Source organism: Malus domestica, chromosome 14, assembly GCF_042453785.1.
Source record: "Malus domestica chromosome 14, GDT2T_hap1".
Classification (NCBI taxonomy): domain Eukaryota; kingdom Viridiplantae; phylum Streptophyta; class Magnoliopsida; order Rosales; family Rosaceae; genus Malus; species Malus domestica.
The window spans coordinates 3,529,985-3,547,569 of record NC_091674.1 but is presented as its reverse complement, the minus strand read 5'-3'; the positions used below and the strand labels follow the sequence as shown (position 1 = coordinate 3,547,569).

General features: G+C 37.6%; 1 protein-coding gene across 1 annotated transcript; it reads right to left on the bottom strand.

The window, feature by feature from the left end:
- Positions 1–11,709: 11,709 nt before the first annotated feature.
- Positions 11,710–16,020, bottom strand: LOC103454221 (uncharacterized). Its single transcript, XM_029092887.2, has 7 exons — positions 15,695–16,020; positions 15,366–15,434; positions 13,932–14,048; positions 13,780–13,854; positions 13,238–13,372; positions 12,251–12,392; positions 11,710–12,031 (listed from the first exon to the last, which is right to left on the bottom strand). The coding sequence occupies exons 1-7, from the start codon at positions 15,920–15,922 to the stop codon at positions 11,871–11,873; spliced, it is 927 nt and encodes a 308-aa protein (XP_028948720.2). The 5' UTR covers positions 15,923–16,020; the 3' UTR covers positions 11,710–11,870.
- Between the last annotated feature and the right edge of the window lie 1,565 nt (positions 16,021–17,585).

Genomic DNA, 17,585 nt, shown 5'->3' with positions numbered 1-17,585 from the left:
CATTCCTATTTTTCAATTGATATTGTTGATTCATTGGCGCAGGTACATCTTGAACAATTACATGACGGTGCACTTGAAACGGCCCTTCTAAATGGAATGGAGTCCAAAAACCATACGGCAGCAAGCAAACAAACCCACGGCCACCATGAAGAAGACCTTGCCGTGCATCCTAGTGAGGAGGTGGTTGAGATGGTTGCTGCATTTGAGTCACTGCCACTACAATTTGGTAAGCTTCCAATCCCAATTTCCTATTTAGTTTCTACTAATAAGTTACTTCCCTCAGTGGTTACCTTCCCTAGAACTTAAACCGTTACCAAGTAACTTAAAGTATGTCTTCTTGGGAGATAATGAGATGTTGCCCGTCATCATCTCAAGCATACTCACAGCACAAGAAGAGGACAGATTGGTGAGGGTGTTACGGAAGCACAAAACTGCAATTGGATGGACCTTGGCTGACATTAAGGGAATAAGTCATACCACTTGCATGCACCGCATACTTCTAGAGGATGGGGCTAAACCATCTCTAGAGGCTCAACGCCGACTCAACTCTCCTATGATGGAAGTTGTGAAGAATGAGATAATCAAGTTATTTGATTGTGGAGTGATCTATCCCATCTCTGATAGTCGTTGGATGATCTATCCCATCTCTGATAGTGTGCGAGCCTTCCTTTCGAGCTCATGTGCGATGCCTCTGATTATGCAATTGGAGCTGTTTTGGGCCAAAGGAATAACAAACAGCCACACGTCATTTATTATGCATCACGCACCTTAAATGATGCTCAATTGAACTATTCCACAACGAAAAAAGAACTTCTTGTTGTTGTCTTTGCTTTAGATAAATTTCGTTTATATTTAATTGGAACTAAAGTGATTGTCTATTCTGACCATGCAGCATTGAAATACTTGCTTACAAAGAAGGAGGCTAAACCAAGACTTATTTGATGGATGCTTCTTCTCCAAGAGTTCGAAATTGAAATTCGGGACAAGAAAATGAGTGAAAACATGGTGGCTGACCACCTAAGCCATATGGTGCATAAAGAGAACTCTCTCCCTCTTTTAGAGACATTCCCGGATGAGCAATTGTTGTCCATTGAGGTAAGTGAACCTTGGTATGCAGATTTGGTGAACTATTTGGTTACTAAACGATTTCCAACCACTTTCACTAAACCCCAACGTGACAAACTTAGGAATGATGCACGAAAAAGAGGATACCCAAACCAAATACATGAGCATTTAAAAGAGGATATATAGAGTAACTTTTGAAAACAATGCAGAATCAACCACTTGAATGACCATCTATTGAATGTCATGTCATGTCAATTAGTTTAAGTGGTTGATTCTGCATTGTTTTCAACCACTTGAAAACAATGCAAAATCAACCACTTAAAGTCTAGCCTATTGCACCATATTCCTAAGTTCCATAGGCTGTCCATAGAAGATCCTAATAAACATTTGAAGGAGTTTGAGGTTGTTTGTTCAAGCATGACTCATGTGAATGTTAATGGGAGCATTCTAAAAATGAAGGCTTTTCCCTTTTCTCTCATGGAAAATGCCAAGGATTGGTTATATGAATTAGCTCCCGGAACTGTCACATCTTGGGAGAGCATGAAACGGGCGTTCTTGGAAAAGTTTTACCCAACTTCTCGAGTCATTCTTCTACGCAAAATGATTAGTGGTATTCAGCAAAATCAAGGAGAATCCTTCCCTGCGTACTATGAACGTTTTAAAGGTCTTGGTGCAATCGTACAACTAATTAGAACCAACTCGATTGGGCCTTGTTCGACCTTCTCTGAACACCTTGTTTGCCTTATAATCGATTGTTAAAGGATGATGGCACTTCTTCCAACAATCCCGAGCTATATAAAAGTGTGGTCGGGGATTTTCAATACCTCACCTTCATAAGACCTGACATTGCATTCTTATTTCATCAAGTCTGTCAGTTTATGCAAAATCTAACGGAGTCCTATTTCTTAGTTGTCAAACGCATTTTGAGATACTTAAAAGGGACACAATCTTATGGTATTCAGTTTGGCAAAGGTGATTTGAATTTACATGCTTATAGTGAGGCTAATTGGACAGGAGATCCCAATGACAGAAGGTTCATAACGGATTTGGTGGTGTTCTTGGGTTCAAATCCTATCTCTTGGTCTTCCAAGAAACAAAATCCAACGGAGTCCCATTTCTTAGCTGTCAAACGCATTCTGAGATACTTAAAAAGGACACAATCTTAAGGTATTTAGTTTGGCAAAGGTGTTTTGAATTTACATGCTTATAGTGAGGCTGATTGGACAAGAAATCCCAATGATAGAATGTCCACAACTGATTTGGTGGTGTTCTTGGGTTCAAATCCTATATATTGGTCCACAACTGAATATGGGGCTATTGCATCCACAGAGCTGAAATTGATTGGATTAGGCCATTACTTGTTTTTCTACATATTCAGGTTCCTACTCCAACAACTATGTTTTGTGACAACTTGTCTGCGATTGCACTTACTTGCAATCCTGTCATGCATCAGAGGACAAAACATATAGAAATTGATGTTCATTTTGTTCGAGAGAGAGAGAGAGTAGCCAAACAGCTTAAACAAATGCAATTTGTGTCTTCCAATGAACAATTTGTTGATATCTTGACCAAGGGCCTGTCATCACCATTGTTTCATACACATTTTTGCAATCTCAGGCTTTCTCTCATAAGCTTGAGGGGGATGATAACAATATAACTGTAATGAATCAATGGTCTTATAGTATGCCATGTGTGACAAGATTAGTTAGGCAGTTATCAAGGTAGTTAGCTTAGTTGCTAAGCAATTGTAAGAGAGAGAGAGAGAGAGAGAGAGAGAGAGAGAGAGAGAGATATATATATATATATATATATATATATATATATATATATAATCTCATGTAATTACATTCACTTCTGTAAGTTTACAATATTGGAAATACAAAGACTTTTCTTCCTCTACAAGCTTTCTCTTTCTATCACTGAAACTCCTACATACTGTATATCTCTGCAACATTCTATGTTGCTTTACAAGGTTTACATCTTGTGCCAAAATGTTAAATAGGAAATTCGAGACAATACAATCCCAAACAAGGGGACGACCCTCTTTAAAACAAATTTTGCCACCAAATGTGTAGCACGATTACACTCTCTAGTAACAAACGCAAATTTCACCGAACTCAATTTTGGAACAAGATCACATATGTCCCCCAGGATGCACTCCAGAGCAAAGTCAGGTTCAAACTCCTTGTTGATCATCTGTACTACATTATTTGCATCAGACTAAAAAATGACTTTATCATATCCCATCTCAATGCAAAATTCCATCGTTTCTTGAATGGCCGCAGCTTCAGCCGTTGCTGCATTTGAAAAATGCAAATCACCCGAGCCTCCAGCCGCCTGCACCAACCCAGCAAAATCACGAGCAACCCAGCCCATTTCCGCTCGTAATGACTCTTTGCATGCCACATCGGTACTAACCTTAACAGTCCCAAACTCCGGTTTCTGCCATGCCTCCTTTTGTCCTTTCGCTACCTCCTTCACCGCCGCACCAAACCTGCACGAAAGGGCAGCCACCTGTAGCTTCGCTCCTCTAAATTCCCCAATGTTCTTCTTTCATATCTCCAAAATCTCCATCAGATGTTTGTGCACTCCATGAAATACGGCTTCATTTCTGTTCTTCCACAATCTCCATAAACCAAAAACTAAATCTTGCACGATCTCATCTGCATTGTCCATGCTTCTAACTCTATTACAAAAAATTTCCGAACTCGCAAGGAAGTCAGGTCCTTTCAACTCAAAAGAATTTATTTGAAGAGGTGAGCAGAACCAAAACACATGGCTTAGTTTACATCTAAAAAATATATGGTTTTCTATCTCGTTGATCGTGCCACACACCCCATAAATATTATCAACTCTCATGCATGTGTCTGCTTTGTAAATTTCCCCTTACTGCCAAAGCATTGATGCAAAATCTCCACAAGAAAAATTTAAATTTATTAGGCACATCCAGCTTCCATATCATGTTCCATACCTTGTTATGGTTCCCACTGTTGCTCAACGATCCCTTTCCTTTCCTCCCCAAGCCTCCATTTTCCATCAATCCCAAGGCTACACCATAACCCGTTTTAACCGTGTAACACCCGTTCTTTGTGTGATGCCAAACCATCCTGTCATTGTGCCCCATCTGCTTAACGGAATACCAAGAATTGCTTCCACATCTTCTCGATTAAAATATCTATGTATCATATCAACTTTCTAGGCCTTTGGCTCCGATTCAATTAATTCACATACCATATTTGCTTGCAATCCATCCCGAGGTCACACTTTGAACATAGAAGGTATTGGAAACCACGGGTCGTCACGGATACTAATTAATATTCATCTGATCACCGACTCTCCATCGTAGCCTATTTTTTAGCACCTTAAGTGCTCCTATGATGCCCTTCAGCCCCATGAGTTTTTCTTCCTAAGACTAGCCTCCTTAAAGGATTTCCTTGGGGTAATATTTGTCCCTCAACACTAGACCTGGCATTTTCAACCCGACCCGATCTGACCCGTTAAAATTAGTATTCGGGTGAGTGATAAACGGGTTAGATGGTTAATGGGTCAACCCGTTAAATAACGGATCATTTTGGGTGAACCCACGAAACCCATTAACCACCCGTTTCACCCGTTATTAAGGACTTTTGTGTAATTTCAATAGTCCTAATAGAAAATCCTCAGTCCCTCTCCACTTTCTCTCTCCAATCAGTGCCTTATCTAAACAAAACCAAAAAGCTTTCAACTTCCTCAAAAGCCACATTGCGAGCAAAACAACACAAAAGAACAGAGAGAGAGAGACATCCATGGCGTCTCTGGCTCAGCAATTCACAGGCTTAAGATGCTTACCGTTCTCCACCTCGAGGCTCTCAAAGCCCTCAATCTTGCCGAAGCAAAACAAAATGCCGAGTTTGCTCCCCATCTTCTCCGCCACAGTCATCTCAAATGCACAGACTAAAGAGCCCCTCAAGCTCAAGGAAATCTTCGAGGATGCTCACGAACAGGGTTGTATTGATTTGGATGAAATGTTAAAAAATAAAATAAATTAAAAAAGGCTAATCGATGAAACGGGTTGGGTTTGGATGACCCGTTAGCTTGATGGGTTCGGTTCAGATGACCCGCTAAAATAATGGATCGGGTTGAACCTGACTCAAACCCAGTAAACCTGACTCGTTTACAGGTCTACTCAACACCTTGGCAAGCAAAGATCCCGGGTCATGTATAAGTCTCCATCCCATCTTCGCGAATAGGGCGAGATTAAAGCATTGGATATCTTGAACCCCTAACCCTCCATTCTTCTTTTTTTTTTAAATAATTAACGGAAGACCAATATGCCTAATAATAATCGATCAACCAAATCTATATATATGCTTCCAATTAATTAACATCGTCATCTTCCTATACTAATATACAAATAACTAGTTTATAATTAATTAATCATGTCTCAGGAATCACAAGGGCAATGACTAATTAAATGTATCAATATCCCTTTCCTTGTATAGTCTGGAAAATTTGAGTTTAAACTCTCTTTTTTCAGTCATGAATAATGATTGAATTTGCATTCAACTTGTAACCCACAAGTGTTTTTTTTTTTTTAATTTGGGTTGGGGGGGGGGGGGGACTTTCACAACTTGTTTGGGTGCGTTTCTGGTTTAGAATTTTGGGGGCCAAGAACTCTCTTCGAAGTGGCCAGTGGCATTGGAGTGCTCGTAAGATTGATGTTTACACTTTCCACTACAAAAAATATGGTCTAAGAACACAATTGATTTGTGCCCTTTTCAATTTCATTGAGCACAAATATATATTGGTGCTCTTATATGTCAATGAACACAAAACTATCACAAAGTGCTTTTTGAACAAAAAGGCACATTAGTTTGTGTCTAAACAAAAGTGTATTTGTGCCTATTAAAATTTGAACACAAAAGTTTGTGTCACTATTTATGGATATCCGTAATTCTAATTTTTTTTATTAATTTACAAAAACACAAAAAATATTTGCGTGCCCTCTATTTTAATATATTTAAATCATTTGATTTTTATAGACACAATGTTCATGTCTTCCTTCACTAGTTTGGACACAAATCATATTTTAGTATTAGTTTTTATTGATCAAGGTGCTCCACACATACACGTTTCATCAACATCACCTGGCAGATCCAATATTTGGATCAAACAGATGTTTTCTAAATTTATTTTCTTATTCGATACTTTTTGCTATCAAATTACAGGGCTTTATCAACTGGATTAGTTCTTGAAAAAATTATGGAGTCGAAATTTATTTGAATAAGAGTCCATAAACCAACAAAACTGTAAGAATTCTCGATTTTTTTGGCTCTCCGTACATCAGGAAGAAAAAGACTGCAGAGGAGAGAGGTGAGGAAGAGAGAATATGTTATTTTACATTTAAATTTTATTTATTAGTTATGTTAATAATGGGACCCGGATGAGATTTGATTAAGGGTGAGGAAGTCGAATTCCACGTATATGGAGAGGCTGGCCATACTTGTTCTTTGAGCAAGTCTTGCTATGGCATATATTTGTTATCAAGAGAACACAAAATATGATACCAACTGATACAGGGTGCAGCGGACAGAAACGAATTAAAATGATAGATAGAATGGATAGGTATGGTCCACTATCTCCTAGTGCGAGGAGAGGCCTAAAAACCCTATAAACTTTGGTTCTGGTACCAGCCTAAAATGTAGACACTAGAAAGAACAAAGCAAAACAATCTTACAAAGAGAAAGGCACATAAAAATGAGTTTACAACTCAAATATCAATATGATAATTCAAACAACTTCTCTCCTTCTTCTTTACAAATACAAGCATTTATAGGCTTACAACTTAAAGTGCAAAATATGAAAAGACATAAAAAAATAAAGGGTTACAATATAACTCCTAAAAAACTAAATGATTTCATAAAATGTCATTACCCTAGGAATTCCATATGCCTACATTTAAAGCTAGATACATGCATTATCACTCTAAAAATGCATGTATTATATTATAAAACTTAATTCCAACTACCAGTAATTTTATGTAATAACGCCTTTAGTCCTTGGCATGCATCGTGCTCATCAACAATGTGATATCCTTATCAATCAAAAACAGTATTTGTACCACATACTCAAATCCCCTACAGGCATAAACACGATCAACAGTAAAAAAACCTCCAATTTGAATCCAAAACTCATGGAAAGAATCCCTCAATTAAAGCATATGTGATAGTTTAGTTGGGATAGTTTAGTTGTGATCCTTAGTCGGGATATGTGCACTAAGTTTAATGCATTAATAATTCCAAAAAGTGCTTTCTTTGCTTAAAACATATGTGAGTGGCTAGTCTACATGTTTACATCAATCTTTTCACATATACCTAGTATAGGGAGTGTAGTTAGAAAGTCTGTGTGAAAATAGAGTGTATATCCGGTGATGAATTGAGGAAATTCTCTAAGGCATGTTACTACCTTTAAAATGTTGTTTTAATTGATTAAATGCGAGCTAGTGAGTGGTGACTGTGATTAAGTATGCGCTTGAGGGTAAGGATAACTAAAATCTATATGAGTAGTGATTTTTAATATGTCATGTTTCATTGAAAATCCTTGAGGCAAATGTTGAAAGGTTTAGGTTATGTTTTGTTTGTTTTGTTTGTCTTGTTTTGTTCGAGGACTAGCAAAAGCTAAGTGTGGGGGAATTTGATAAGAGCATATTTATCCGACTTAGTTAGCTTGTTTTCTTGCATTTATGTTGTTAGTTCTTACTTATTATAGTGTTTTAAGCTATTTTCATGTGTTTGTAGGTCTAATTAGCAAAGTTGGCAAGAAAGTGCATTTTGAAGCATTTTGAAGCAGTTTTGGGCACCAAATGGATAGCTTATGAATTGAGCAAGATGGATGGACGAATTTGAAGTTCAGGAGGCTAGGAATGTGCTGAAAAGATGAAGAAAATAAATCCAAGACAAAGAAGATAAGGAATCAGCTCAAAAGAGGAAACATTATCCAAAACCTTATCTAACCTTATCTTATCCAAACTAACTTTATCTTATCTTATCATTGCCTAATCTAGCTTTATCCTATCTTATTTTATCCAAATCAGTTTGTGACTTAAATCTAGCTGCAAGTCCAATTCATGGCAATATCAAATTCACATAATTCAACAATTATAGATATAATGCATACACAATTTATGTATAATCTAAAATTTGAAAAACGTAAAGTTTGGTCATGTATTATGGTGAATGTTCATGCTATTAGGGCTATAAAAATATCAAGATAAAAACTGTTGTTTTGAAAGAACCTGAGTGCGTGATGATATTGGTGAATTGGTGTAACGACCCGTCCCCGAATATTATGGGTTTACAAATCCGAAAGATTTGTTTAATTTTTGAAATTATTGTTTTGTATTATTTGATATTATTATATTATTAATTTGTTTTGTTCCCTGTGGGACCCACTCCCCACCTCCCATTTTTCCCGTATCTCTTCCCCAATACTCTCGGACTTTCTCGAACTTTCTCCCTCATCTCTCTGTCACTCTCATCCCCGAGCACACATGCACACACACTAGACACCTGCTCACCATTCTCTTTGGCAAGCACCACACACCACCACCATTGTGGGCCTTCTCTCTCCCTCTCTCGTGACTCTTCTTCCTTATCTCTCAGCTCCCTTCTCTGTAACACCGATGCTGAGACCCAGAGACCGTGCCTCGCCATTTTGGCGAACACTGCCACCACAACCCAACCCTCCACCTCGTCATATCTCTATCCTTGAATCTATAACTAAGGACTAAACTGTGGAAAATCCTCGGATTGATTAGCTCCGACATTGAATGGGATGCTCGACAAATTCATGACTTTATTCCGATTTGGGTAAGGATCAATAACGCTCAAAACCCCTTTTATTAACTTTTTGGTGTGAGTTCTGAGTTCCCTATGTGTTTTAATGATGAAAAGGTACAGAGATAACTCGTGGAAGTTATTTCCCATATTTCGGCTAAGCCGAGATGTTTGCAGGCCATTTTCGACCTACTCTAGCCACGGCGGAGGACCATAATGGTATATTCTTGTTCCTGGCGTTCTTAATTTCATTTTTGCCTTTTGAATCGTATAAAATGGTTAAGTTTTGAAGCTAATCGGAGCTCGGGAATTCTCCAGCCAAAATCCAGCCTTCTCATTCGTTGGGTCTGGCAACCGACAAGCTCAACTGGGTCGACCCGACCCGCACCCAAAACCAAATCCATTTTGGCCCAAACCTTTAGGCCATTGTTCCAGCCCAAATAGTGAAACTGGCCCAAGCCCAGATTCATAGGCTAAATCCAACCTGGGATCCAGCCTGGCTCAATTCCCAAATGGATCTGGAATATTCTTGGTATATTCCCTGAGATATTCTTTGGAATATTCCTTGTGTTGAATTTTATGAAATTTTCCCGGAAACGTTCCTAGACTAATTTCGACTCCCCGAGTTCATTTTTGACATCCATTGAGTGAGATTCTGAAGTTTTAGCGTAGTTAACCGGCTCGGTGTCTCGGTTGACCCAAAAGGTCAACCATTGACTTTTTGGATCCGTCGTTCGTTTCTCCAAATTTAAACGTTTTAATTGAGTTTTTACTAATGGGCTTCTATTATGCTTAAGGTACGATTACTATCGGAGACTCCAATTTTCCTAGTTTGGACGGCTACAGCCTCGCAAGTATCAGTGAGTAAACCCCTTCTTAAATTGCATGGTTTTTACTAAATGCTAGGCTTGCATTCACGAAAAGCATGATTCCATGATTTTATGTTTTATGTCATGAATTATTGGATTTTCGTTTATGAAATACTACGGATTTACCAAAATGATTTATTTTGGATTTATGAGATTTGGATCCTAAGTTTGATATGAGATTTTGAGATATGTTTTCTATCCTTATCTAGTGGGTTATCATACATCTCATACACACAACCTAAATATGTATACGTCTATGGCCATAGGACACAGTTGAGGATATTTATGACATACTTCCAGCTTCACTGGCGAAACCAGTGTCAGACAGCTTCACTAGCCACGGCTAGTGTCGGTGTGTTATGTTTATAGTTATATTTTCTTCTCTGGCTTAACCTAGAGTCCGTATAACTTCACCTTCGGATGATGGGGCCTACCATGTTTCTTCACTGGCGTAACCCAGTGTCGTACAGCTTCACCTTCGGGTGATGGTTATGCCTTAGGGCTACTATGATACCCCTAGTTGAGTATATCACAAAGTTGATTTTTGAGATTCTTTAGATTTGCCTTCGGGCGTTTCGATACGACTTTTAAGAGATGGTTTTATTGCTACGAATAATTCGTTTTGGCATGTTAAAGTTTTCAAAAAAAAAAAAAAACTTAAAATGTATAAGACCATCTCCAAAGGAGATGTCAAATATGTTAAATAGGATTAAAAGACATTTAAGTGTTCTCCAATGGATATGACATATATAATGTGACATGTGAGTCATTTGACTTCTTGCTTTCTATGTGCCTTTTTTTTATGGCAAACAAAAAGAAGTCAAATATATTTAATTTAATTTTTAATGCATGAGTCCCATTAACAACCAATAGAATAAAAATTAAACTAATTCTGATTATTTTTTAATAGTTAATGTAACTTTAGGCCCAACAAAATAATAAAATAAATATTTGACACATTCATTGGAAAAGAAGAGAATTTAGCACTTGTATTCAATTTGACACATTAGCCATCAAATAAAATTTTGACATATTATATTTGACATCTCATTTGGAAATGCTCTAATATTTGAGTCTATAACAATTAAGGACCAATGATCGCAACTAAACTATCCCAACTAAACTATCACATGCTTTAATTGAGGGATTCTTTCCATGAGTTTTGGATTCAAATTGGAGGTTTTTTTACTGTCGGTCGTGTTTATGCCTGCAAGGGATTTGAGTATGTGGTACAATTACTGTTTTTGATTGATAAGGATATCACCTGATCTTACTCAGACTTCATACAAATTTGTTACCTCTTGTTTTGTAATGTTGTCACTCTGTCAAACTTAGTTTGTGGAAGGAAAAAATAATTGCAATTGCAGCCGACGTCTTGTTACTTGGTACTGTAGTTCAATAATTTTTGAGAACTTTGTTTGTACCATATTTAGGATCTCTATATTTAGATCTCGTATAAATTATCGGAGGACTCAAATGTAATTATGTAATAAATGAAGGGGCAAATATGTAATAATTCAGGAGCCTTTATTCTATAAAAGGGCATCCTCACCCTCACAAATGAAGGAGCTCACATCCCCTAAACAGAGGCTCTCTCAAGCTCACTCTCACATTACATAGTTCTCACCCTCATCATCCTCTCACAAACGGAGAAATACAATATCAGTGTGGACGTAGCCCAAACATTGAGATGAACCACGATGCATCTTGTGTTTTTTACATTTCTTGTAGATTTACGGTCGCATTTACATTGTTCCAAGACCCCTCCGGTTTTGTGCATCAACAAACTTTAACGAAAAACTCTCGGTACTGTTCACTTCTATCATTTTTATGGTTTGTTACCGAGCTCCCATATTCTTCACGCTGACATTGCAGTTCAATAATTTTGGATTTTTATCCAAGAATCATCCCGAATTCGCGATGAAACATTAGTCGAATTGGAAAACATTGAGAACGAGAAATGTAACTGTGAATCGTGATCAAACAAAAAAAACCAAGATATAGTGTTTCAATATACATTATACACGCAAAACTGCCAGAATTCAGAGGATGATGAGTAAACAGGTGTGAGAATAATATTTTGCAATGAAAGGGTGATCGTCGAATGGATTCTTCCCACAACTTACTGCATCTCCACTGATTGTATAGCGAGCTTGGCTGCAACCATGGAGATATTATCCTTAACAAATTCCAGGGAATTATCTAGCCTCTGGACGGTGTCTTTGAGCTCCATTGCCCTTAACTTCTCTAGCTGTAGCTTCGCAAGTTCCGATTCACCTGATCCTGATACACATTACATATAAACAACAAGATGCATGAGGGGGAGATCTCAGGCATTGTCACCAATTTCCAGTTTACAAGGAAAGCCACTTGACACTGTCCTATGTCTCCTAAGACCAATGTCCACTATGTTGTTCGATTGTCGGCTTCGGCCAAATTAAGTTTGCTTCACTAGAATAGGATGCCAACACAACTTACTGATTCCATTAGAAAAGTTGTTACCTGATACCGGTTGAAGTGCTGCAAAGGAAACACGCTCAGGCAAGGAAGGAATGAAAGCTTCATCACAATCTGAGCCTAGTTCCTTTTCACTCCACATTAGAGAATTGGCAATTCGAGTCTGCAACGGTGCCTCCTTGGGGGCCTAGTAGAACAGAGCAGACAGGAGTCAACGAATGCATATGAGGGTATAATGTACATACAGTCCTCATCTAATAAAGAGTCGTGTTAAGGACCACATAAAAAACGATACACATTAGTTGTGTCGAATCTCTCTCTCTCTCTCTCTCTCTTCTAATTTGTCTCTCTCCTTTCCTTGTTAAACTCTTCTCTCCCTCTCTGTCCGACTATCCTGTCCCTGAAATTTTCTTTTCCACCAGACTTTTGCTTCTCGAAGCACCATATCAGATTTGAGAGTGAGTTATGGTTACAGGGTTGTCTCTCCATTATGTTTTGTAAGCTCCCGCACCTCACACTCCACCTGACTCTCGACCTTCTTCATTTGATCAGACGCACGAGTCACTGTCTGGATCTCCACCCTCTTCGTGATCATACAACACTCCACTGCCACCAGTATTCCAGTTCTATTCTGGTTGGATCTACTGACAGCAAGAACAATGCCCTTCTATCTACACTGTAGGGAGACAAACGACACCTGTTCTGGTGGTATTATGGCCACTATAATTTGGTTCTAGTGTTCTCCGATGAGTTCAAGTAAGAGTCTCTTTCACATCTACAACCTTAAGCTTCCCACAAAGTTATTCACTCTCAACTTATCAGCCTTCAGAAGAGTGGAAGACGGACGGAGTTTTCATTGTCTTCATTAAGATATTTCAGCTTTTCTTCCAAACCTTCGATTCACTCCATTTTTTGATAGTTTTGTAAATTTGAGGAGAAGGAGAGAATAAGTGGGGAGAGTGTAGGAAGTGGGAATAGTCTGTGTGAGAGAGAAAGAGAGAGAAAGAGAGAGAGAGAGAGAGAGAAGCACACCTTTAGCTTGATTTCCAAGCTATTTAAACTATATAGAGCTTCCTTTACTTGCATAACTTTTGGGTCTAATCCACTCTCGCTTTCAGGAACCCTGTCGTGCACAGGTATGACAACACCTTTCAAGTAAGGTTCTGCCTGCGTGTACAAAAGTGCAAACCAACATCTAGAAAGCATAAGAGTCAAGCTATTTCGTAGGAGATACAAATGATGGTACAAGTACAACAGAAAGAGCAGAAGAATAAGAAGAATTAAAGAAAAAATAAAAGACCTTGAGGGTTATATTTCCTCTTCCTTCCTGAACTCACTACACAGTCAATTCTGATCACCATGCATAGTAACACTTTCTGTAAAAATTATACTTGGTTGCACTTGCAATTAAAAGTTTTTCGTCTCAATAAGTTTTTGACTAACTTCATGTACACAGAGTACAGTTAAACTCAATTATCAATGCCAAGATTGACTAACTTCATGTGCGCAGAGTTTATAAAGTTTCAATGTCGCATCAAAAGCTCCTAATATTCACCAAATCTCTTGTGACTCACCTGCACAAATTTCACAATTTTTACACGACCAATTCCTCTAATAGAGACTAGTGCTCCAACTTCTAAACGCTCAACCTGCAGAGTACTGGAATGATTTTAGTTCATAAGGTCCTTCAAATATTTGGAAATTGCATTGAAGTTCAGAAGCTTACATTTTCTATGAAAACCAAGCGGCCATTTCTGGCTGCAAAGGATGCTTCTCCTGATGAATTGTCAATGACTATAGGATCCAACACAAAATGCACAAAAAGCTTCTTCCTTGTCAATGACTGCAACAAATAGAATAAACTGTAAGTAGGATGAATACAGATAGTTTTTCTGACATCCCAAACCACACCATAGGATCTCCCTAACCTACACATACGAGGAGGGACTGTTTTATCTCGGCTCACCTTTCGGATTCATGTTATACTAAATACAAAAGTAGCATGAATGAGTGATTGGGTGTACAACAATTTGTGATTCTCACCATAAAATGACCCGCAGTTGTGCAAACGCATGGCTACATATACTGACAAACATATGGGAATTACAACTACACAAAATAACAGAATTTATATATGTTAATAATTCTAAAGCAGACGCCAAATAATGGTGGACAAGACCGAAGTCCCTTCTGTTTGGCTTGACGAGGTGTCAGTTGTTAAACCAAGGCACCGTCCTTTGGCATAAAGAGATTTGGGTTTCAACCACATTGCTTGATTTAAACATCGAAAAGCATTCAAGGTGAACCAAAGGGCTTCCATATATGACATGTGATGAGCACCTGCAGCTGCCATGAAAAACCTACACTAACTGAACCATCGAATTTCATCATTAGCACCAAAGGACTCGGACATTTCTTAATGCATATAAGAAATCCCCCGGTTTTTTTTTTTTTTGAATTTGGGTGTCTCTGTCTATGCTTTTCAAAAGCATTCAAACGAACAATTTATAAAATTCAAATGGACTTATATTTCTGTGTTCTATAATCTCATCTGAAGAGCAATCATGTCGTTCTTTCCAGGTGCTGCACATTATTACTATCAATGGTATATAACTTTACAGAAAACTACTTGATTATAGATAAGCACAATAGCTACGATGTTAATGTGCCATTGACAGGTATTTGTCAGAAGGAAAGTCGGCAGACCATCTTCATTTTACATCATATCTTCACAACACTTACGACTATCTCACTAAGTGCTTCTACCTATCAATAGCAGCTTTGCAAAAGTAACCAAACAGACTTTCAGTAGCTTGCCGAGTGTAACTTCAAAAATTCCCTAGCAATACCAATTTGACTTAAATCTCCATGAATTTTTCCCACCTCATATAATTCAGAGCCAAGAAGGCCTGATTCGGTATGCTGTGGCTTACTAAAAGCTGCTCCTAAAAGCAAAGCACCTAAAATGGAAGAACAACAGCAACAAAAGCATCTTCTTAAAAACTTATCGCACGGTTGGTTCTTGTTTCAATAGACTTTCGCGGTTGTATGTTTCTCTTTCGTTTATTCTAACAAAATTTCTTCCACCTTACTTGCTCAACACTCAAAACTCATGCTGTCATCAAATCGGAGAAAATGTAGCAACGAAAGTATATATTACCTCCTCCAGTAGAGCTAGATACCTTGCTTCATATAAGTGCAATGCCTTACTCTCAGAGGGAACTAGAACCTGAAATTTCGAAAACCAGTTTTTCGAAAATTAGAAATAATTCTTCTTACTGTAAGAAATAAACACAAACAAAAGAATTAATCATTCCAAGCAATCCAAATATTAACTAAATTAAATCACACAAATATAATGATGCTCAAAAACAACAGCAGACATCTTCGTAGCCAAGTTGGTTAGAGCATAGTGCTCCCTTCCGCCGCGAAGTTCGGACTGAAAAATAAAAAGATTGAGTTTAAAGAAAGAGAAATTGAAGTGAAAACCTCGTTCAAGGGAAAGGGAAGGAGCGGGAGCTCCAATTCCACCAAGGGGGTGGCGTTTGGAGGAGCAAAGTGGCGGCATCGTTTCAGTTTCTTCCTGGTAAAACTGAAACCAACGGAACTATGGACATTCCGGTGCGGGTTTCGGATTCGTGTCGCTGGTATAAACTGAGCGTGCTTATCCAGGACAAACGGAGTGGTGGGATTGAATTTGAAGGCCGTACAATTCATTTTCTGCTGCTTCGATTTGGCTTCTTCGTTTTCCTTCAAGTTCCCAACTAACAACCGTCTGACGGGTTATCTACTGCGATTAAACTAATTCTAACCGCACGATGGTAAGCCTATCTCCAGTTCAGTATTTAAAATACCGGTTTTTGTGGAAATATCGATTATATGTTAATTTGTAGAAATATTGATATCAATATCAGTTGTCTTTGATATAAATGATGGAATTTAGAACAAAATTATAGAGATTGTCAAACATTGGTTTGGAAAAAAAAATATAAAAGTTTCTCCGATATTTAACAATGTGTCAGAAATATCGATAATATCTGTCGATTTTAGCTTAAACTTAAGAGTTTCTCCAATATGAGGTAAAGTTTAAACCTCACCACCCATTTTCCATACTTTCTCTAATTTTTTTTTATTTTATATTTCCATGGAAAATCAATCGTATCGAATAAATTTTAAACTCTGTTCTTGTCACACTTCCAAGTTCGAATTCTGAACACACACGTGGCTACAATCTAGTACAATTCAAGGGTCAATGAAATTCCAAGGATAAATTATAGTTTTTGCGGTATCAAATTTGTGTCAAATGACAACTTCATACAATATCTTATTGCAATGTCATGTAAAAAAAAAATTTAGGATTTCAATTTCATTATAATGTTGTAGTCTGTCAAAGTTACAATCTTTTGTTAGTATCCTTGTTATCTGCTTACGTGGCATCGCAGGCCCTTTCTATCACCTATTTGGACTTCTCAAAAATAAAAAATTTAAGGGTTTTTATCACAAATGGTCCCTAAAATTGACCATGACCATCAAGATAGTCTTGTAATTGAAAATCAATTAATGTAATCCCTTAAAATAGGTGTCGCAAATCAATATGGTCCTTCCATCACAATTTTGTTAAAAATTTAGTTAAGTGCTGATGTGGCACATAAATGGGCCATACAAGATTTACAGGTTTTTATCACAAATGGAACCAACGGAACTATAGACATTCCGTTGCGGGTTTCGGATTCATGTCGCTGATATAAACTGAGCGTGCTTGTCCAGGACAAACGGAGTGGTGGGATTGAATTTGAAGGCCATACAATTCATTTTTTGATGCTTCGATTTGGCTTCTTTGTTTTCCTTCCAAGTTCCCAACTAACAACCGTCTAACGGGTTATCTACTTGATTAAACTAATTCTAACCGCACGATGGTAGGCCTATCTCCAGTTCAGTATTTAAAATATCGGTTTTTATGGAAATATCGATGATATGCTAATTTGTAGAAATATTGATATCAATATCAGTTGTCTTCAATATGAGTGATGGAATTTAGAACAAAATTATAGAGCTTGTCAAACATTGGTTTGGAAAAAAAAATATAAGAGTTTCTCCGATATTTAACAATATGTTAGAAATATCGATAATATCTGTCGATTTTAACTTAAACTTAAGAGTTTCTCCGATATGAGGTAAAGTTTATACCTCACCACCCATTTTCCATACTTTCTCTAATTTTTTTTTTTGATATTTCCATGGAAAATCAATCGTATCGAATAAATTTTAAACTCTGTTCTTGTCACACTTCCAAGTTCGAATTATGAACACACGCAACGTGGCTACAATCTAGTACAATTCAAGGGTCAATGAAATTCCAAGGGTAAATTATAGTTTTTGC

Bases quoted from the DNA above. Each gene is read 5' to 3' on its own strand.
- LOC103454221 (XM_029092887.2), bottom strand. From the start codon at position 15,922: ATGAATTGTACGGCCTTCAAATTCAATCCCACCACTCCGTTTGTCCTG. The intron at 15,435-15,694 runs GTTTTCACTTCA...TCGAAATTTCAG, and splicing joins TTCCCTTTCCCTTGAACGAG to GTTCTAGTTCCCTCTGAGAG. The intron at 12,032-12,250 runs GTAACAACTTTT...AATGTGTATCAG, and splicing joins AGCACTTCAACCGGTATCAG to GATCAGGTGAATCGGAACTT.